The sequence below is a fragment of the Carcharhinus amblyrhynchos genome, chromosome 4 (genome assembly GCF_965287045.1).
Source record: "Carcharhinus amblyrhynchos chromosome 4, sCarAmb.v2.hapA, whole genome shotgun sequence".
Classification (NCBI taxonomy): domain Eukaryota; kingdom Metazoa; phylum Chordata; class Chondrichthyes; order Carcharhiniformes; family Carcharhinidae; genus Carcharhinus; species Carcharhinus amblyrhynchos.
The window spans coordinates 28,172,788-28,195,442 of NC_137327.1; the positions used below are offsets into that span (position 1 = coordinate 28,172,788).

Consider the following 22,655-nt stretch of genomic DNA (forward strand, 5'->3'; position numbering starts at 1 on the left):
TCCCATTCATCATCTTATACGTCTCAATGAGATCTCCCCTCATTCTTCTAAACTCTAACGAGTACAAGCCTAGTTTATTCAGCCTCTCCTCATAGCTCAACCCCCTCAACTCCGGTATCAGCCTAGTAAACCTCCTCTGCACTCCCTCCAAGGCCAAAATATCCTTGCGCAGGTGCGGCGCCCAAAACTGCACACAGTACTCCAGCTGCGGCCTCACCAATGCCCTATACAGCTGCAGCAAGACCTCCCTACTTTTATATTCAATCCCCCTCGCTATGAAGGCCAGCATCCCATTCGCCTTCCTGACCACCTGCTGCACCTGCAAGCTGGGTTTTTGCGACTCATGCACAAGGACCCCGAGGTCCCTCTGCACCGTCGCCTGCTGCAGTTTTTCGCCACGTAAGTAATAGTCCTTCCTACCATTCTTCCTACCAAAGTGGACACCACCCTCTGGCTGAAGAAATTACTCAGTTTTAAAGGAACACCCCTTCACTCTGAGATTCTGCATCATACATATATCATCACACAAGAAATATCCCAGGAACAAAGGGTTTATCATATGAGGAGATGTTGAGGAGTCTGTGTCTAAACTCAATGGAATTTACAAGGATGGGGGGGGGGGGGCTCTAATTGAAACTTACAGAATATTGAGAGGCCTAGATAGAGTGGACATGGGGAGGATGTTTCCACCAGTGGGAGAGACTAGAACTTGAGGGCACAACCTGAAAGAGTCCTGAAAGAGTTCAGATCCCTTAAATATACCTTGGATAAAAAAGGATAATTTGTAAAGTAAAAACTGTGAGGGTGTGTTTAGTAGTTCCTATATGGAACCGTTGTAGATTATTTTGGTCCTGTTTGCGTGTATGTATCTCTTTATTGTAATATATAGTCTTTAATAAGTGCTATACTACGTTTGCACTGGTTAATTTCTCACAGGTTTTTCACGTCACTCCTCACACCATTTCCAAAACATAATTATACACCATGAACCAGTGTTCCAAGTTGTGATTCCCTCACAGATAACCTCAGCTGGGTTCATGATAGGGGAACATTCACGTAATGGTGCTCCCTTGCACCTTTTGCCTTGTGTCCTAGATAGTAGTGAAATGGACTGTCAAAGGAGCCTTGATAAGTTGTTGCAGTACATCCTCTAGATGATACACATGGTTGTCATGGTGCTGATGGTGAAGAGAGTAAATAGCTAAGGTAGTGGAAGTGGTATTATCAAGCAAATAGTTTTGTCCTGGATGATGTTGAGTTCCTTGAATGTTACTGGAGTTGCATTCATTCAGCAAGTGGAGAGTATTCCATCACACTCTTAACTTGTGTCTTATAGATGATGGACAGACTTCGTGAAGTCAGGAGACAAGTAATTCACCATCATTCCTGCTCTTGTAGTAACAGTATTCATGTGGCAAGTCCAATTAAGATTCTGGTCAATGGTGACCCCAAGATGTTGATAGTGGGGGATTCAGTGATGATAATATCATCAACTATCAAAGGGACATAGTTAGATTTTCTTTTGTAGGAGATAATCATTTGTTTGGCACCAACGTCACTTGAGTTATGAACCCTGCTGCTGTTCAATGTGAGTACAGCCCAAATCCCAGAAGGGAAACTTTGAATGCAGGTTCTTAACTATTCATTTTTGCAATTGGGAAAAAATGTGAGAAAAGAGTTGAAACTCGGTGAGGAAAGGATTGTAAATTATTTGAATAATAACATGTTTAGTAAACTTTAAAACATAACAAGAAAGGCAAAAATAAAGAACAACATTTACAATTAACTACAATGATGGTTACCCAGATATTATACATAAATTATCCACCTAAATTTACTTTCCTAAACTCAGCAAATACACCTTCCCCAAAACAACATCCAATAGGTTTTAACACTGAACCAAATCCTGCAAATAATTAGCTCACAGGGCCTGTAGCTTTCTTTTGGGAACCTTAATTCTAGTTTAGAACTTATGGGGGCTGGTGCAGCTTGATCCTCAGGGAACTCTGCTCCTAGACTGCTGGACCTCACTTTGTTAAGCAAAGTATTAGTTTCATTCTGCCACTAGGCTCATCTGCATTTCAAGTGCTCAACGCAGCTAAATTCCGATCAGTTTCTTTTTTTATTCAAGTCTTTACTTTTCATTCCAACTTTCTAACACATCCTGCCATGTTTTAGAACTGAAGCATCATAATTGAGAGAGAATTCCATTTCTCAGTTACATCTTATCAGTTCTACCTAATCTAAAATTACAAACATTAGAAACATGCATTAACATGAAATAAAACTCAAAGTGTTTGCAAATAAGGTCCACATCAGTTCTTTCTCATCCTTAACAGTGCATCAGCAATGATATTCTCTCTCCCAGTGATATCACAAAAGCTTTTATTTTGTTTTCTCGAAGTAACAGATTTCAGTTTATCATTTTCAAGATGTAGAGTATTCCAATAGTTACGTAGGTAACAAAATCAGTTGAATTTAACTCCCATTTTTCTCCCTGCTTCATTACTGTTACTTTATTCCTATTCACAGCAGATGCCATCTCCCTGGCCTACACTCAATCTTGAACACCTGGATAACAAGGGCACTTATGCCAAACTCTTAATTGTTGACTACAGCTCAGCCTTCAACACTGTTATCCTAAAAAAATTCATCTCTAAACTCTGTGCCTTGGCCCAGTTGCTCTGTCCTTTGACTGGATCCTCAGCTTCCTAACCCGCAGACCACAATTGATAAGGATAGGTAATGACACCTCCTCCACAATTATCTTCAACACTGGTGTCCCGGAAGCTGTGCCCTCAGCCCCTTACTATACTCCTTTTGCCTTTATGACTGTGTGGCTAAATTCCACTCCAACTTCATTTTCAAATTTGCTGATGACACCACTGTAGTGGAACAGATCTCAAACAATGATGAGACAGAGCACAGGAAGGAGATAGAGAATCTAGTGAAATGGTGAGATGACAATAATCTCTCCCTCAATGTCAGTAAAATGTTGGAGATAGTCATCACTTCAGGAAACATAGTGAAGGACATCTCCCTGTCTATATCAACAGGGATGAAGTGGAGATGGTCAAGAGCTTCGAGTTTCTAGGTGTTCAGATCACCAACAATCTGCTCTGGTCCCTCCACATCAATGCTATAGTTAAGAACCCCTCTACTTTGTCAGTAGGCTAAAGAAATTTGGTTTGTCCACTACGACACTCACCAATTTTTACAGATGCACCATAGAAAGCATCCTTTCCAGATGAATCACAGCTTAGTAAAGCTCCTGTTCTGACAAAACTACAAGAAATTACAAAGGGTTGCCCAGTTCATCTTGCAAACCAGCCTCCCATCCATTGACTCTGTCTACACTTCCCTCTGCCTTGGGAAAGGAGGCAGCATAATCAAGGACCCCATGTACCCTGGACATACTCTCTTCCATCTTCTTCCATCAGAAAAACATATAAGTCTGAAAACACCTACCAACTGACTAAAGAACACCTTCTTCGTTGCTGCCATCAGAATTTTGAATGGTCCTATCATATATTAAGCTGATATTTCCCTTCATCCTATCTGTAACTGCAAAATGATATTCTGTAGCCTATCCTTTCCTTTTCCCCTATGCACTCCATGAACGGTATGTTTTGCCTGTCAAGTGCACAAGAAACAATTCCTTTCACAGGACATGTGACTATGACAAATCAAATCAAATAAATGAAATTTGGTAGTGTGACTGTCTATTGTATTATCTAAGTCATTAACAAATGTAATGAATAGCTGAGGCTCCAACACAGACCCTTGCAGGACATCATGAATCACATCCTCCCATTTACAGTACCTGCCTATTTATTAACCAATTTTCTGACCAATCAATAACATGTTTTCAATTCTATGAGTTCTGACCTTTAGCTAACAATCTCTCATCAGGGACTTTATCAAATGCCTTCTAGAAGTCTTTGTAAGTAAGATCCATAGATATGTCCCTATTAATTACTTTAAAAATCTCTCCAAAAAACTGGATTTGTCAGGCATGACCTACCTTCAGCAAATTATGCTGCCTTTCTATGATCAGCTGAGAAAGTTCAAGCTGTTGAGACACTTAATCCTTATTAATAGACTCTTGTGATTTCCCACCAACAGATGTTAGGTTAACTAGTTCATAATCCCCTGTTTTCCCTCTCTCATCTTTTTTAAAAAGCAGAGTAATATACACCATTTTCTAACCTCAAAGAATGGTTCCTGGAGCTTTGTAGAATTGTAGTTAGGGCATCTGCAATGTTCTCACCTTTTTCTTGGGATGTGTGGCATGCAGGTCACTTCCTCTGTTGCAAACACTTACACAATGTAATTAGTCAACTTATCATTGACAGCAACACCATCATCAGTTTTTGAATATTTCTGACCACCTACTTTTGCCTAAAGCAATCATAGAAGTTTTTTTGTGTTGATCTTGATTTTTCTTGCAGGTTTCTTTCCATGCTTATGTATTTTACTAGTTGCTTCCCTCTTTATTAATATATGGAGCAATTACCATCTCTTGTCACCCCTTCCCACCCAGCATCCCTAATGGGAACAAATTTTGTCCATTTTCTTCCTATCCTATTCATCCCCTCCCAGGTTTGTGGTCTCAGTGATCATCGGGTCAGCTATCACCACCCCTCTCTGCATCTCATTCAGGATGTTTGTTCACTGTAGAATATACATCTATCCACATATTGTCATATGACCTGTGCACCAATAGTGATACAGACCATGTGGAGGGGAGTGGCAGAAGTTACTCTTGTGTGACTACAGGCACAACGGGTAAGAGCAGTTGAAGACCTTTGTAAAACTGTTGTAAAATTATCACTTGTGTTATCATTCCCACACAATAATTTTCACATTTCCATAAGGGAAAAAATAATTCAAACTATAAAATCCCAGTTAAAAAAGAAATCAGTTATGCTGGCACCAGTAATACTGAAGTTCCATTTTAAGGTTTTTCGATAAGTTTGAAGGGTATCTTTCACTTCCAGATCTTTTCTGGATGTCCCTTCTGGGTTACCTGTAAGTCGTTCTTCATAGTCTATCTTGACTTTTTTTAAATTCATTTGTGGAACAAGGGTGTCGCTAGCTGGCCAGCATTTGTTGCCCATCCCTAGTTGCCCTTGAGGAGATGGTGGTCAGCTGCCTTCTTGAACAGCTGATACAAACAGCCAGCATATCAAGGACCTCATGCACCCCAGACATTCTCTGTTCCATCTTTTTCCATTGGGAAAAAGAAACAGAAATCTGACATAACATACCAACAGAATCAAGAAAAACTTCTTCCTGCTGCCATCAGATTTTTGAATGGACCTACCTTATGTTGAGCTGATCTTTCTCCCCTTTCCCCCACCCCAGCTACGACTGTAACACTACATTCTGCACTCTCTCCTTTCCTTCTCCTTTATGAATGCAATGAACGGTATGCTTTGTCAGTATTGGTCACAAAAAACAATACTTTTCACTATGTACCAACACGTGACAATAATATGCCAAATCAAATACAACTGAGTGGCTTGCTAGGGCATGTCAGAGGGCAGTTGAGAGTCAACCATATTGTCGTGACTCTGGAATCATATGTGGGCCAAACCAGGTAAGGATGGCAGATTTCCTTCTCGAAAGGACATTAATGAATCAGATGGGTTTTTTCAACAATGGTTTTATGGGCATCAATTGATTCTTAATTCCAGATTTTTTTTATTGAATTCAAATTCATAAGAAATAGGAGCAGGAGTAGGCCATCTAGCCCTTCGAGCCTGCCCCGCCATTCAATAAGATCATGGCTGATCTGTCGTGGCTCAGTTCCACATTCCTGCCCTCTCCCCATAACCCTTAATCCCCTCGCTTATCAAAAACCCATCAACCCGCATCTTAAAAATATTTAGCAAGGCAGCCTCCACCACTTCAACGGGCAGACAATTCCAGAGATTCACCACCCTTTGAGTGAAGAAGTTCCTCCTCAACTCCGTTCTAAACCGCCCCCCCACTTTATCTTGAGGCAGTGCCCCCTAGTCCTACTGTCCTTTCTGAGCGGGAAGAGTCTCTCCATCTCTATCCTATCCATCCCATTCATCATCTTATATGTCTCAATGAGATCTCCCCTCATTCTTCTAAACTCTAATGAGTACAAGCCTAGTTTATTCAGCCTCTCCTCATAGCTCAACCCCCTCAACTCCGGTATCAGCCTAGTAAACCTCGTCTGCACTCCCTCCAAGGCCAAAATATCCTTGCGTAAGTGCGGCGACCAAACTGCACACAGTACTCCAGCTATTGCCTCACCAATGCCCTATACAGCTGCAGCAAGACCTCCCTACTTTTATATTCAATCCCCCTCGCTATGAAGGTCAGCATCCCATTAGCCTTCCTGACCACCTGCTGCACCTGCAGGCTGGGTTTTTGCGACTCATGCACAAGGACCCCGAGGTTCCTCTGCACCGTTGCCTGCTGCAGTTTTTCGCCACGTAAGTAATAGTCCTTCCTACCATTATTCCTACCAAAGTGGACCACCTCGCACTTGCCAACATTAAATTCCATTTGCCATTTCCTGGCTCATTCGCCCAGCCTATCTAGATCCTTCTGCAGACTCTCCACACCCTCCGCGCAATTTGCCGTTCCACCAATCTTGGTGTCATCAGCAAATTTCGACACCATACACTTGGTTCCCTCCTCCAGATCATCTAAATAAATGGTAAATAGCTGAGGCCCCAGCACCGACCCCTGGGGCACTCCACTAGTCACCAACCGCCAATCCGAATAGCACCCATTAACCCCCACTCTCTGCCTCCTATTTGACAACCAATCACCTATCCACGCTAACACCCTACCCCCAACTCCATGCCCCCTTACCTTCTGCAATAACCTCTTGTGAGGTACCTTGTCAAACGCCTTCTGAAAATCCACCATCTGCTATGGCGGGATTCAAAACTGGGTCCCCAGAACATTAGCTGAGTTTCTGGATTAATAGTCTTGTGGTAATAGCACTAGGCCATCACCTTCCCAATCAAATTCAACTGACTCCTCTAAACTTATTCAAGCGATTTACTAATACCTTAACAACAATCATAACATACCGTTGCAGCTTTATAAAACTTTGGTTAGACTGCACTTAGGGGTTTTCATTCAATTCTGGTCACCACGTTACAGGATGTGGAAGCTTTGGAGAGCATGTAGAAGTTTACCAGGACCCTGCCTGGATTGGAGGGTATGAGCTATAAGAAGAGGCTGGATATACTAGGGTTGTTTTCTCTGGAGTTGTGGAGGCTGAGGGGAGAACTGATGGAAGTCTATAAAATTATGAGAAGCATAGATAGGATTGAAGTCAGAATCTTTTTCCCAGCATTGAAGTAATACTAGGGGGCATGCACTTCAGGTGAGAGGGGAAAAGTTCAATGGAGATAACGGGGCAAGTTTTTTTTTACAAGGGGAGTGGTAGGTGTCTGGAATGCACTGCCGGGGATGGTAGATACGATAGGAGTGTTTAAGGGGCTTTTTAGTAAGCACATGAATAAGCAAGAAATAGAGTTTAAATTTATTTACTAGTGTCACAAGTAGGCTTACATTAACACTGCAATGAAGTTACTGTGAAAATCTCCTAGTCGTCTCACTCTGGCGCCTGTTTGGGCACACCGAGGGAGAATTTAATGTGGCCAATGGACCTAACCTGCACGTGGTCTTTTGGTCTGTGCGAGGAAACCCACTTAAACACGGAGAGAATGTGCAAACTTAGCACAGATAGTGACCCAAACTGGGAATCAAACCCGGGTCCCTGGTGCTGCAATGCAGCAGTGCCAACCACTGTAACACAACAGAGGGACGTCGACCCAGAGCAGGTAGAACGGATTAGTTTAACTTGGCGTCATGTTGAGCACAACATGGTGGGCCAGAGAGCCTGTTCCTGTGCTGTACAGTTCTGTGATCCTTGAGAACAGAAGATTCCAAACACGTTGACAAAGCTCTCTGCTCCTCAGTCCAAGGAGCCAGAAAGACAATAGAGTCGGAAGGGGGGAGATGAGTGACAGGAGAAACCGCCAATCAGACATGAGCATTGGCTCGGGAGCCGCCCGAACAGAGACCAGTCAGGCTGAAGAGTGGGCGGGGACCTTTCTCCTTCTCCAATCACAGACCAGGATTTACAACGGTCGCTGTTGCTAAGGCAATCAGCGCCGGCTGCGATTGGATGGGTGGTGGTCCCCCACCCAATGGGATGGGGTTTTGTTGCAGGGTAGCTGCGGGCGCAGAGCGTCTCTGGGAAGTGCTGATTCAGCGGTCTGTGTTGTTTATTGGAGGGGGTTACAGCGGAGCAGCCCCGGGGGTTCCAACAGCAAGTTAAAATGCCATTCAGGGTTGGCAGGAAGGATAAAATGGCGTTTGTAAGTGGGATCTTATTTCTTCTCCACACTGAGCTTCACATAATGGACACGTCTCATGACAACGTCGCTGCCAATAACTCTATCCTAAACTTAACAGTCGCTGCGGAAAATGATAAAATTGGTTGCTGTCGGATTTTTTTTTATATTCAATCATTTATAGTTTCACTCACTTAGCATTCTTTATAACAAGAACAGAAAATTCGAGGCGGCAACCAACGTGGTTTTTTTTTTCAAAGAAGTAATACTTTCTTTGTCTTTATAAGAATTACTAGTGCTACATGATTTTAAGATTATTTTGGAACAAAGAAAACTCAACTTAGTAACACAACAGGGGAACATGTTCGCTGTAAAATGGAGTTGGGTCAGAGTGAGTTTAAAATTTACTTATTGGTGTCACAATTGCAACGTTGCTGCTGTGAAAATCCCCTATTTGCCACACACTCTTCCTTTTTTTGGATACACTGAGGGAGAATCTAGCATAGCCAATGCATCTAACCAGCATTATATTTTTTGGACTGTGGGAGGAAACTGGAGCACCTGGAGGAAACCCATGCAGACATGAGAATGAGTCACTGTGCAGAGTCTGCACAAACTGGGAGTTGAACCTGGGTCCCTGGTGCTGTGAGGCAGCAGTACTAACCAATGTGCCACTCATTTGATGCTGAGAATTAATTTAAATCTGCTAGCATCACTGCTCCACAGGAAAAAAAAATCTCTTGCCCCTTCTTTGTAAAAATTATCTCCAATCTCTCTTTTCTCTCTAAAGTACTTGAGATGCTGTTGCTTCCCAAATCCATGATCATCTTTCGCAGAACTCCATGTTTGAATCCCTCCAATGTGGTTTTCATTGTGTGAAATAGGTTAACAAAATCATTGTTACTGTGACAAAGGTTAACTATCTTGTCTTGTGTTTCTCAATCTGTCACCAACCTTTGACATGGTTGACCACACCACCTTTCAACAGGATATGAGGGTACCCACTTGTTTCCATATTTGTCTATCTAATTGTAGCCAAAGAACCACTTGCTCCCACACTGTCACCCAAACATCTCTCCTTGGCTCCCTCCTATTTTGTATTTACGTGCTGCACCCTGGTAGTATCACCAGAAAACACTGCCTAAAAGTTTTCACCTGTGTATTGATGATACCCAACTCTACCTCACTGCCACTTTCAACCATTCCACTGTCGTTAAATCGTCTGATCCATCTGACAAAAAATAGAAATTTATTCCATTTAAGTATTGGTTCCTGCTCTTCATCCCTAGCAGGCAGTTTTATTCTTCTCCCTGTCAACTGCCTGATGCTGAACTAGGCTGTTTGCAACCTTGATGGCATATTTGATTTTAAAATGAGCTTCTGACCACACATCTGAACTATCACCAGAAAAGCCTATTTTTATCCATGTAATGTCCCCCCTCCCTGCTCCACCTCATCTGCTGTTTAAAATCCTCAACAATGCCGTTATTACCTCTAGATTTGACTATTCAATGCACTCCTGGTTGGTCTCCCATGTTCTACCCTTCAGAAACATGGTGTCATCAAAAGTCCTGATGCCTGTGTTCTAATGCTCACCAGATACTGTTCATCCATTACTTCTGTGCTTGCTGGCCCACATTAGCCCTGAGTTGAGCAGCCCCTCTATTTTAAAACTGTATCTTCTGCCAATGCAAGATTGCTGCCAATACCCTGGGACAGGTGGGACAATGTAATAGGGATTGAGGGGCAGAGAATAACAGTTTGGGTTTGGTATTGGAGCTATTGTCTGGAAGGAGATGGGAGTCAGTTAGCAAGTGTCCTCCGGCAGCTAGGCCTTTCCATCATAAAACAGTGATGGTCTTCTCAACAGGGTTGGGAATAAAGAGCTACAAATACAAGAAAAATGGATCAGTGGATAATGGGGTGCGGAAGCTCAGATGGGATTCCTTGCACAGACACAAAACTGACTCCTTTTGCCTGAGCAAACTTCCCCCAGAGAACTGGGCTGTGTGTAGAGCCAGAAGGCCCTGGGAAGGGCTGCGTTATTAATGTCATTGCTGGAGGGAAGAGTGCGGATTGCAAATTAGAATGCATTGGTGTGAAATATCAGATGGTGAAAGAGAGAGAGAAAAGCTTGAGAGGCTTAAAAGAGCTACCTAATTACCTTGTTTCTCCATCATTGCAGCCATTGGGAATTTGAGGCTTAGATCAGACTGGTTCTCTTGATGCTGCTTGTCAATCAGTGCAGTATGTGGATTCATTTTGGAGTTGCCAGATAAATTGTACTGTCAAGATATTTGGTGGTTGGGTGGGGAAGTTATGTTCTGTGCTCTCTCTACATTTGTGTTACTTTCTCCTTTATAGTTTTCTATCTCTTCCTGTAAGATTTTTGTTCTCTTCCTGTTTACTACTTTCACTGTCTCCCTTATTGTGTTATAGTTACTCTTGCTCTTTGCTCTTTTCCTTATTGTAATTTTTTTTTGTGTCTTTGTGTCTTCCTTTCTCTCTGTTTATTTCTCCAGCTTTCTAATGCTAGAGCACCTCTTGTTCCTGCTGCACCAATGGTGGCTTCAACACCTCCACCCACCAAAACTTTCACTCTCTGCCCTGCTAGCTTAACACACTTTTGTTTTCAAAAAAAAATCCTGTCTTTTGTACATGCTTTTGTCTCCTCATTCTATCCACTTCCTTTCATCTTTGCTTTACCTCCCCATCGTATAAATACTGAATTAAAATAGAAAAGGCTGCAAAAGCTCAGCAGAGAAACTGTTAACATTTGTACGAGTGTTATGGATGTGAAATATTAACTTTGTTTGTCTCTCTCTATAGATGCTGCCAGACCTGCTGAGTTCTTCCAGCATTTTGAGTTTACTTCATAATTCCAATATCTGTAGTATTTTGACTTCTGAGGTATTTCTCTGAATAATGATTGCTTAGGAAATGAAAGTTATTATTTTCTCTGCACTTAGTGAAGTCTCTGAATTAGAGATTAGTGGGATGAGCTAATGAGTGACAGTTAGGTAGGCGCAATATTAATAATAGTCAAATACATAAAATTTGTACAAAACATTAATGCAAGATGTTTGGTGAACATTTTCCCTTTTCTGACACTTCTATTGAAAAGAATTAGATATGATATTTACCATTCATGCCTGAGATTTACAGGATACAAGACTGACTCACCTTTATTATTTTCCCTATCCAAACTATTAGCAGTTCCACAACCCAAATCAATTTCAGCTGGAAAGCAATGTACCACTACATGCCAACCATCGTGAATGAAATTGGATGCGGATGCATCAACTATCACTTTTGTGGAACAACATTGATTATAACAGCGCTATTATAATCATTGAAGCACTGAGACTTACAATAAATATTTGGACTTTACATGTGCCAGAATATCTCAGCCTTAACTGGAATTTTGCTTACTGACAGAATTGAATAGCCATGTTAATTTAATGTCTACAGTTGCAATACAGTTAATTGTGCACTTTATATTTAACATGTAACTGACTTATTTCAACATTCAGTTATTACTTTGAGACAAGAACATAATGCACATGTATTTTTTTTAGTAGAATGACTACAGTAACATTGCTTTCATCTGGGATGCCTAACTCATTTCAAGATGTTCTTGATGAATCATCATCACTGATTATTGTCACCTTGTTGGTACTCGCCTTCGTTCTTTGTTTGTTGGGTTGTCCTAGCTTTTCTGATCTGCATGCATGTTATCTGTCTGTGCAGTACATTGTTACTTTACTTTTTCTCCATATATTGAGACTTAAGTTATTAGTGAAATAATTTACAAGTTTCATGTTTGATTAAACTCTTAATCTTTGCATTTTGCAGCTTAGCTTTGAAAGTTCTTTACAACCTTTGAGCTATCTTTTCTTTCTAGAAATCTGCATTTTTTCTGGGGGAAAGCGTGGTTTTTATACCTTCAATTCAGCTTAGCATAGTGTGTTTATGAGGTTTATCTTTGATAAATTGAGGGGATTATTTCAAAATTGACAGGCACTATCATTGCTGGATATTCGTTTCCCAATGATCTGATTCTACAGTTAGCTAGTGCTTAATTCTTTATAGAAGTACTAGGTTATGAATCCATTCACCTCCAAGATCCTTTCCTGTTTGGCGGTATCTGTGGAGAGAGAACCAGAGTAGACATTTCAGATCAAATATGACTCCATATTTCACTCAAAACATCATCTCTCCACAGATGCTACTCAGACACGCTGGGCATTTCCAGCACTTTGTTTTTATTTAAGATTCCCAGCATCTGTAGTATTTTGCTTTTATCCTTTCCTGTTAGTTATTTCATTGCGATAACATTTCAACCGTAATAATTGAGAAATCTTGGGTGAGATTTCGGTGCAACCCACTGTTTATTTCTTGGCAGTGGAGGCAGTCTGCCATTGCCCGGCAGTGGGATCGTCTGGTCCTGGCACTGCCAATGGGATTTCCTGCTGAAGGCATCCCTCAATGCCAGGAAACTCATGGCGGGGGTGTGCCATCAGTGGAGCTGGAAGACCTTGCCAGCGTGAATGGCTGGAACGTTCTGACCTTGTTCTGAGGGCAGCACGATGGCACTGTGTAACACTGCTGCCTCACAGCGCCAGGGACCTGGGTTCAATTCCTGGCTTGGGTCACTGTGTGTGGAGTTTGCACGTTCTCCCCCTGTCTGTGTGGGTTTCCTCCGGGTGCTCCGGTTTCCTTCCACAGTTCGAAAGGTGCTGGTTTGATGTATTGGCCAGGCTAAATTCTCCCTCAATGTACCTGAACAGGCGCCGGAATGTGGCGACTAGGGGATTTTCACAGTAACTTCATTGCAGTGTTAATGTAAGCCTACTTGTGACTAATAAATAAACTTTATAAAAAGGATTCTTCTCCACTAGATGACACTAGATTTATGCCTTTTTAGTTTTATTTTTCCAGAACTTTAAAATTTTGCCGAATTCTCAAAATCCTTTGTTTTACAGAATATTTGTATTATGTTACAAACACTGAAGTAATTATTTGGGCCATCAGTGAGGTTTAGACACAAGAGTCTTGTGCAGCAGCTAAGGAATTACATACAGACCTAGATAGTATTTGAAAGTGGGTAGAACTGAAGTGGCTGAAATTCATTGCAAATAAGTGCAACTATGTTAGCATGTTGAATTCAAAATTATTGAGATTAGTTCTTTAATTGGGTAAGAGGATAAAGAGGTGAAGGAGTTACAATAAGCCTAAGGCTGATTATTTTTAGATAATACAAATCAGCAATTAACGGCAGACAGAATGCTGAACTATATTGCCAAATCAATTGAGTATGAGTGTGTGGCAGTCGTGCTGTGCAACCCAAGTTGCTCACTGAATGACAAAGGAAACATGCAATTCTTGGAGGTAGTACAGAAAAGGGCCACAAGGCTGATCCCTAGTTGGTGGGCAGGAAAGCTTAGAAACACTTAGATAGTTCAAACTTAAGGGAGGTGAAAGAAATGGGACTTTATTGAAATATAGAAAATACTTTGAAAAAAGTTAATCCTCTACAACTGAAAAAAGACAAAGTTCAAAGCTAATGTCAGAAAGCAGTTCATACAGAATGAGTCAGACCTAGAATGCTGGAAGAAAACAAAATCTGGTGTCATTCAAAATAATTAGTTCCCTGATACATAGATTATATTATTCTGTGGAAGAAAAGCTAACTGAAACAAATTACCTCCTCCATCTTTTCTTAACTTTGAAGAGCTGTCTCCATTCAAACATTAAGATAATCTCTGCCATTTGTGTCCTTTTCCTTCAGTGCTTGGAAACTGGTGCATCTTTTCTAGTAGTTTCTCTAAATTGGATTAGAGCTACAAGAGGAGGTGAGCAGGAAAGTAGCTGTGGGTAAAACTGACTAGAGAGTCTAAGGAGCAGACACAGGTAGGCAGGAGTGATGAAGCATGCTCATGCCTTTGTGCTCTGCACATGAATTTTTAATGTTTGGCTTTAAAATGTGGGCTGAATATTGATTACTATTTTAATGCAGAGTGACCTCCTTTTAATGATTCTTAGTTGATATTCCAACCAGTACCATTCTCTAAATAGTAGTTTGTTATTGTTAATAATTACATGGGAATTTGTTAATTTCCATGAGTTGAGCTTGTATGTTTTTACGTGCTGTTTATGCTACAAGGACAATGCTTGATTGACTTGGTGCATCAATAATGTTTTCACGTGTGCTTGAAACTGGATTTTTTCTTAGGAGTTGCTATAAGTAGGTCTTGTGGTGCAGTAGGCTGGGCCCCTGTCTCTGAACCAGAAGCTTTGGTTTCAAGTCCCACTCCAGGACTTCATAGCTAAGGAAGGAGCATTCATAACACGGTCAATCAGGTTGAGCGTTAAACTGCAAGTCTTTCAACATACGCCAATAGTAGGCAGTGAAAGTGGGAGATATTCCTGGTCAGCTGTATGATGGGAAGGAAATTAGAGTCTCTAGCTTCACTAGTGATAGGTCTGGACTACAACATGCATGTAGAACTGCATGTTCCTTCAACAATTCTGACTTCTTGGGGAGCCAATTGGCTGGTCAGCCAGTCTGGATTAAGTTGGTACCAACAGAACTGGGTTTGATCTCCTTTCTGGCTTGGGTAGATTCAGGATCTACATCCTTGCCCTGCCCACTGTGCAGAGGTCACGCTGCTGTTCTACGGATCTCCCTTTCAGTAGTTAACTAAAGAAGTGATGGAGTTGCAAGCTGGCAAGTATCCAGGTCCTAATGTACTTCATCCTAGGTGGCTGTAGAGGCTGTAAATGTGTTGGTATTAATTTTCCAAAATTCACCAGATTCTGGAAAAGTTTCATTAGACTGGAAAGTAGCAAGATAAGCCTTCTATTCAAGAAGGGAGAAAGGCGGAAAGCAGGAAACTGTAGGTCAGTAGTTTGATGTCTGTCATGGGAAAGCTGTTTGAATCGATCATTGAGGAGGTTACTGCTGTGCACTTAGAGAAACTGAAACTAACTGGGAAAAGTCAGCATGGTTTTGTGAAAGGGAAATCTTGTTTAACCAATTTATTGGAGCTCTTTGAAGGAGTGTGGATAAAGGAGAGCCTGTAGATGTGCTGCAGTTTTCAGAACGTATCTGATGAGGTGCCGTGTCAAAGGTTATTGGGAAAAATGAAAGCTCAGCAACTTGGGGTTAAGCATGGATAAAGAATGGCTGGCAGGAAACAGTATGCATAAATGTGTCACTTTCTGATTGGCAAGATATGACATGTAAAATCCTGTAGGGGTCTGTGCTGGGGCCTCATCTTTTTATAATTTATATGAACGGAATAAAGGCATGGTTGTTAAATTTGCAGGTGAAAGAGGCCATATGGAGGTTGCAGATGGATATAGATAGTTTGAGTGGGCAACAATCTGGCAGCTGGGATATAATGTAGGGAAAATGTGAAGCTGTTTGTTTTGGCAGGAAGAATAAAAAAGCAGAGTATTGCTTAAACAGAGATGGGCTGCAGATTCCGAGGTTCAGAGGAATCTAGATGTTCTAGTGCATGAGTTGCACAAAGTTATTATGCATGTACAGCAAGTAATTAAGAAGGTAATGAAGCGACCCTTCATACAAGAGGAATTGAACATAAAAGTAAGGATGCTATGCTTCAGCTATAGGGCATCAGTAGGCTTGTATCGTGAATACTCTGCAGTTTTGGTCTTATTTGAGGAAGGTTTTAAGTGTGTTTGTTTGCTTCAGACGAGGTTTACTAGATTGATACCTGGTTATGAGTGAGTTGTATTATGAAGAAAGGTTAGCTAAACTCAGCTCGTTTCCACTGGAGTTTAGAAGAGCGAGGGGGTGACTTGATTGATGTGTGTAAGATCCTGAACAGTATTGACAAGGTAGACACAGAAAGGCTGTTTTCTCTTCTGTATGAATCCAGAACTAAAGGGTATGATATTAAAATTAGACGTTACTCTTTTAGGGTAGAGATGAGGACATTTTTTTTCCTCTCATTGGGTTGTGCAACTTCGAAAGTCTCTGCCTCAGAAAGCATTGGAGGTGGGCACATTGAACATTTTTAAGGCAAAGGTAGGTAGATTTTTTGTTAGGCAAAGGAATCAAAGGTTATCAGGGGTAGATGGGAATATGGAATTTGAAACACAAGCTGATCAACCTTGATCTTATTGAATGGTGGAGCAAGCTGAAGGGGCCAGATGGCCTACTTGGTTGTTCATTTGTTCACAAGTTGCTATAAGTAGGGTTCTGGTAGTTGCCTTCTAAAAATATGTTCCATAAGAATATAAGAACATAAGAAATAGGAGCAGGAATAGGCCATCTAGCCCTTCGAGCCTGCCCCGCCATTCAATAAGATCATGGCTGATCTGTCGTGGCTCAGTTCCACTTTCCCGCCCTCTCCCCATAACCCTTAATCCCCTCTCTTATCAAAAACCCATCAACCCGCGTCTTAAAAATATTTAGCGAGGCAGCCTCCACCACTTCAACGGGCAGAGAATTCCAGAGATTCACCACCCTTTGAGTGAAGAAGTTCCTCCTCAACTCCGTTCTAAACCGCCCCCCCTTTATCTTGAGGCTGTGCCCCCTAGTCCTACTGTCTTTTTTGAGCGGGAAGAGTCTCTCCACCTCTATCCTATCCATCCCATTCATCATCTTGTACGTCTCAATGAGATCTCCCCTCATTCTTCTAAACTCTAACGAGTACAAGCCTAGTTTATTCAGCCTCTCCTCATAGCTCAAGCCCCTCAACTCCGGTATCAGCCTAGTAAACCTCCTCTGCACTCCCTCCAAGGCCAAAATATCTTTGTGCAGGTGCGGCGCCCAAAACTGCACACAGTACTCCAGCTGCGGCCTCACCAATGCCCTATACAGCTGCAGCAAGACCTCCCTACTTTTATATTCAATCCCCCTCGCTATGAAGGCCAGCATCCCATTCGCCTTCCTCACCACATGCTGCACCTGCAAGCTGGGTTTTTGCGACTCATGCACAAGGACCCCGAGGTCCCTCTGCACCATCGCCTGCTGCAGTTGTTCGCCACGTAAGTAATAGTCCTTCCTACCATTATTCCTACCAAAGTGGACCACCTCACACTTGCCAACATTAAATTCCATTTGCCATTTCCTGGCCCATTCACCCAGCCTATCTAGATCCTTCTGCAGACTCTCCACGCCCTCCGCACAATTTGCCGTTCCCCCAATCTTGGTGTCATCAGCAAATTTCGACACCCTACGCTCGGTTCCCTCCTCCAGATCATCTATATAAATGGTAAAAAGCTGAGGCCCCAGCACCGACCCCTGGGGCACTCCACTAGTCACCATCCGCCAATCCGAATAGCACCCATTGACCCCCACTCTCTGCCTCCTATTTGATAACCAATCCTCTATCCACGCTAACACCCTACCCCCCAACTCCATGTCCTTCGACCTTCTGCAATAACCTCTTGTGAGGTACTTTGTCAAACGCCTTCTGAAAATCCAGAAAGACCACGTCCACCGGCTCTCCTCTATCCACCGCCCTAGACACATCCTCATAGAACTCCAGTAAATTTGTCAGACACGACTTCCCGTTAATGAAACCGTGCTGCGTCTGCTCTATCAAGCAATTCCCTTCAAGATGCCTCGCAATTTCCTCCTTAATGACGGACTCTAACATTTTACCTACCACAGACGTTAAACTAACCGGCCTATAATTCCCCGCCTTTTGCCTGGCACCCTTCTTAAACAACGGCGTAACATTAGCCGTTTTCCAATCCTCCGGCACTTCCCCGGAATCCAGCGACGTCTGGAAAATAACCACCAAGGCATCCACTATAACCTCCGCCATTTCTTTCAGCACCCTCGGATGCATTCCATCCGGTCCTGGGGACTTGTCCACAATCAGCCCCTCCAGTCTGTCGAGCACCGCCTCTCTAGTAACAGTAATGTCATTAAGACCCTCCAGTCCTACCACCTTTCCATCACTAACACCCGGCAAATTATTCACGTCCTCCTCCGTGAAGACAGAAACAAAAAAGTTATTCAATACCTTAGCCATATCCCCATCCCCTACCACTAGGTCCCCTTTCTCATCCTCTAAAGGACCAACGTTCACCCTAGCCAGCCTCTTCCTTTTTATATATTTATAAAAACTCTTGCTATCCTTTTTTATATTAAGCGCTAGCCCAGCTTCATAGTTTCTCCTACCTTTCTTTATCAACTTCTTTGTCAATCTTTGTTGACATTTAAACCTCTCCCAATCCTCTTCTCGCCCATTACTCTTAGCTACTCTAAATGCCTCCGCTTTTAATTTAACACTTTCCTTCACCTCCTTCGTTATCCACGGCTTATTACCTCTCTTCCTACTGTCCTTTTTAACCATCGGAATAAATTTCTGCTGAGCACCAAGAAAGATCTCCTTAAAGATCCTCCACTGCTCCTCAGCAGACCCTCCCTCCAACGCGCTCCCCCAGTCCACATTTGCCAATTCTTCTCTCATCGTACCGTACTCCCCTCTATTCAAACAAAGTACGCGTGTCCGGGAACCCACTTTCTCCTCCTCCATCTGCACCAGAAACTCCACCATACAATGATCACTCTCCCCAAGAGGATCCATTTCCCGTTGTAGCTAGGTCTGTACTGAAGCAACTGTTTCACAAAGCCTGATGGTTGTCTAGGCTCTCAGCCAAGCCTCATTATGTATGCTTGCTGTGAACCCAGACAGTATTATTCCTGTTGAAACACCTGCACCCCAGTGAAAACATTGCTTGATTTCTGCTGTTGATTTCACAAAATTTGTTTACAAAATGTTACCTGATGCCAAAGATTTGTTTTTTGTTATTGATATTTTAAAGATTAATTGATATTGATGCTTTTATTAGCTTGTAGTGAAATGATATTTTATAATGGTTATGAATTTATGGAAATTACTTTGTTTCACAACTTTTATTGACATATTCCTGTCTCTACAGGGTTCACTGTTTCTAGACAGCGTATGATGGTTTAGCATGGGAGGTATGAGGAGCCACAGTGGGTAGGAAGAAGCGCAGTAGTCTCTGCATGTCCACTCTATCAATCCCTCTCATCATCTTATAAACCTCTATTAAGTTGCCTCTCATCCTCCTCCGCTTCAAAGAGAAAAGCCCCAGCTCCCTCAACCTTTCCTTATAAGACCTACCCTCCAAATCAGGCAGCATCCTGGTAAATCTCCTCTGCACTCTCTCCAGTGCTTCCATATCCTTAGTGTGGTGACCAGAACTGAACACAATATTCCAAATGTAGTCTCACCAGTGTCTGATATAGTTGCAGCATAACCCCACAGCTCTTAAACTCAAACCCCCTGTTAATAAATGCTAACACACAGAGCCTTCTTCACGGCTCTGTCCACTTGAATGGCAACTTTCAGAGATCTGTGGATATGAACCCCAAGATTTCTCTGTTCCTCCACATTCCTTAGAACCCTGTAATCTGCATTCAAGTTTGTCCTACCAAAATGAATCACCACACACTTATCAGCTTTAAGCTCCATCTGCCACTTTTCGGTCCAGTTCTGCATCCTATCAATGTCTCCTTGCAACCTGCAAGAGCCCTCCACCTCATCCACTTCTCCATCAATCTTGGTGTCATCTGCAAATTTATTAACCCACCCTTTAGCCCCCTCTTCCAAGTCATTGATAAAAATCACAAAAGCAGAGGACCCAGCACTGACCCCTGTGGTACACTGCTGGTAACTGGCCTCCAGTCTGAAGTAACCTTGTAACCTGAAGTAATTTTGAAGTCACCTTCCTAACAGCATTTTGGGTGTTTAAAGTACATCTGGACTGCAGTGGTTCAAGAAGGCAGCGCACCACCGCCTTCTCAATTAGGAATGGGCATCAGTGCTGGCCTAGCCCACAATGCCCACATCCCAGAAAATATATTTTTATGTTCTTATGTTAATACTGATTCAGTACTGTAATCTTAATTTCATTAGTTTTGCATATTTTCCCTGTTTTCTGTTGTCTTGACTAACCAAGTTTTGATCATTTGTCTAGAAACACATAGCTCATGGCTTGGTTCCTGCGGCCACCATAGCTCCCAGAGCTGCTGTTCCTCGCACCCCTCCCCCTCGTAGCCCAGATCCTTCTCCAGAGAGACCAAGGTACGTTGGACTATCAGTTTCATTGGTATTTTTAAATGTTTGTTTTCCTAAAAAATAATCTAAACGACTTGGTTAACTGGGCTTTCATTAAAGTTTAAGTTGTTCACTTTGTTCACTTTCAAAACTGCATTTTTTTAAATCTGTTTTGACCGCATCTGATGAAATTGCTCACTTGTATTATGTTTGATTTGGCGTCGTCATAATTTTATATAACTGCTAACTTTATCTGAAATGACAATGCTTGAAATTGAAATGTCTTGTTTAGATTATATGGAAAACGTTTGTTAATTTGCTAAATCTTGATGCTCATTTAGATAAAAGCACCTTTGCTGTTAGCAGAGGGACTGGTTTGTTCAATTGGCCAAACTGTTAGCATGTGATTCAGAATAGCATTAGACACTCTTTTTCCCAACTGAGAAAGACTTTGGGCCCTGCCTCCCCACTTTGCAATTATTGCAGTATCTGTAGTTTGGTGACCTTTGAATAATTGAAGTTGCTATCTATAGGAGCTGTTGTTACCTGCTGATGTATTGAGTTATGACCATAGCAGATGTTAATTGCTGACAAACCAAATCCCAGAAGAAAACTTGGCTTCCTGGGCCATACCTTTTTTCTTTATTCTGAAAATGAGAAGAAAATGTACTGAACTCAGTAGCACAAAATCTAGTAACACTTTTGGCACTTTCAAAGTAAAAGGTTTACTTACAAGAAGAAAAGAAAATGTAAGCACATAAGTATATAGAACGTAGAACACTTCAGCATAAACAGGCCCTTCGGCCCATGCTGCGCCGATCATATCCATACCTACTAGGCCATAGAACTATCTGTAACTCCCAATCCCATTAAATCCCATGTACTCATCCAGAAGTCTTTTAAAAGACTCCCGCGAGTTCGCCTTTACCACCACCGACGGCAGCCGATTCCACTCACTCACCACCCTTTGAGTGAAAAACTTACCCCTAACATCTCCTCTATACTTGCTCCCCAGCACCTTAAACGTGTGTCCCCTCGTAGCGACCATTTCAGCGCTGGGAAATAGCCTCTGAGAATCCACCCTATCTATGCCTCTCAACATTTTATAAACTTCTATCAGGTCGCTTCTCAACGTTCGTCTCTCCAGGGAGAAGCAACCTAGCTCCCTCAACCTATCTTCATGAGGCATGCCTCCCAATCCAGGCAACATCCTTGCAAATCTCCTCTGCACCCTCTCAATATCTTCCACATCCTTCCTGTAGTGAGGCGACTAGACTGCGCACAGTACTCCAAGTGGGGTCTGACAAGGGTCTTATAAAGTTGGAGCATTACCTCCCAACTCCTAAACTCAATCCCTCGATTAATGAAGGCCAGTACACCATATGCCTTCTTAACCACATCCTCCACCTGCGAGGCCAATAGAAGAGTCCTATGGACCCAGACCCCAAGGTCCTACAGAAGGTTAGGGTGCACGGAGTTGGGGGTAAGGTGTTAGCGTGGATATAGGATTGGTTGTCTAATAGTAGTCATGATGTGGATATGCCGGCGTTGGACTGGGGTAAACACAGTAAAATTGATGAAGACGAACATCTCGCCAGGGCCATCCCCACACCCCCACTTCTTGCCTTCAGACAACCACGCAACCTCAAACAGACCATTGTTCGCAGCAAACTACCCAGCCTTCAGGAGAACAGTGACCACAACACCACACAACCCTGCCACAGCAACCTCTGCAAGACATGCCGGATCATCGACATGGATACCATCATCACATGTGAGAATACCATCCACCAGGTACACGGTAAATACTCTTGCAACTCGGCCAACATTGCTTACCTGATACGTTGCAAGAAAGGATGTCCCGAAGCATGGTACATTGGGGAGACCATGCAGACGCTACGACAACGGATGAATGAACATCGCTTGACAATCACCAGGCAAGACTGTTCCCTTCCTGTTGACGAACACTTCAGTGGTCATGAGCATTCAGCCTCTGATCTTCGGGTAAGCATTCTCCAAGGTGGCCTTCACGACACACGACAGCACAGGGTCGCTGAGCAGAGACTGATAGCCAAGTTCCGCACACGTGAGGACGGTCTCAACAGGGATCTTGGGTTCATGTCGCACTATCTGTAACCCCCGTGACTTGACTGGGTTTGCAAAGCCTCACTTACTGTACTGTCTGGGGACAGTACACATCTCTTTAACCTGTGATCAGTGCTCCTTCCAC

At 42.6% G+C, this 22,655-nt stretch overlaps 1 protein-coding gene across 1 annotated transcript in view; it reads left to right on the forward strand.

Moving 5' to 3' along the window:
- The first annotated feature begins 8,268 nt into the window (after window positions 1–8,268).
- cep89 (centrosomal protein 89) overlaps window positions 8,269–22,655 on the forward strand; it is a 118,597-nt gene continuing 104,210 nt past the window's right edge. The window contains exons 1-2 of the mRNA XM_080186909.1: window positions 8,269–8,378; window positions 20,346–20,452. Of these exons, the coding sequence (XP_080043035.1) occupies window positions 8,340–8,378; window positions 20,346–20,452 (146 nt within the window). The 5' untranslated portion in view covers window positions 8,269–8,339. The remainder of the gene's footprint in view (window positions 8,379–20,345; window positions 20,453–22,655) is intronic.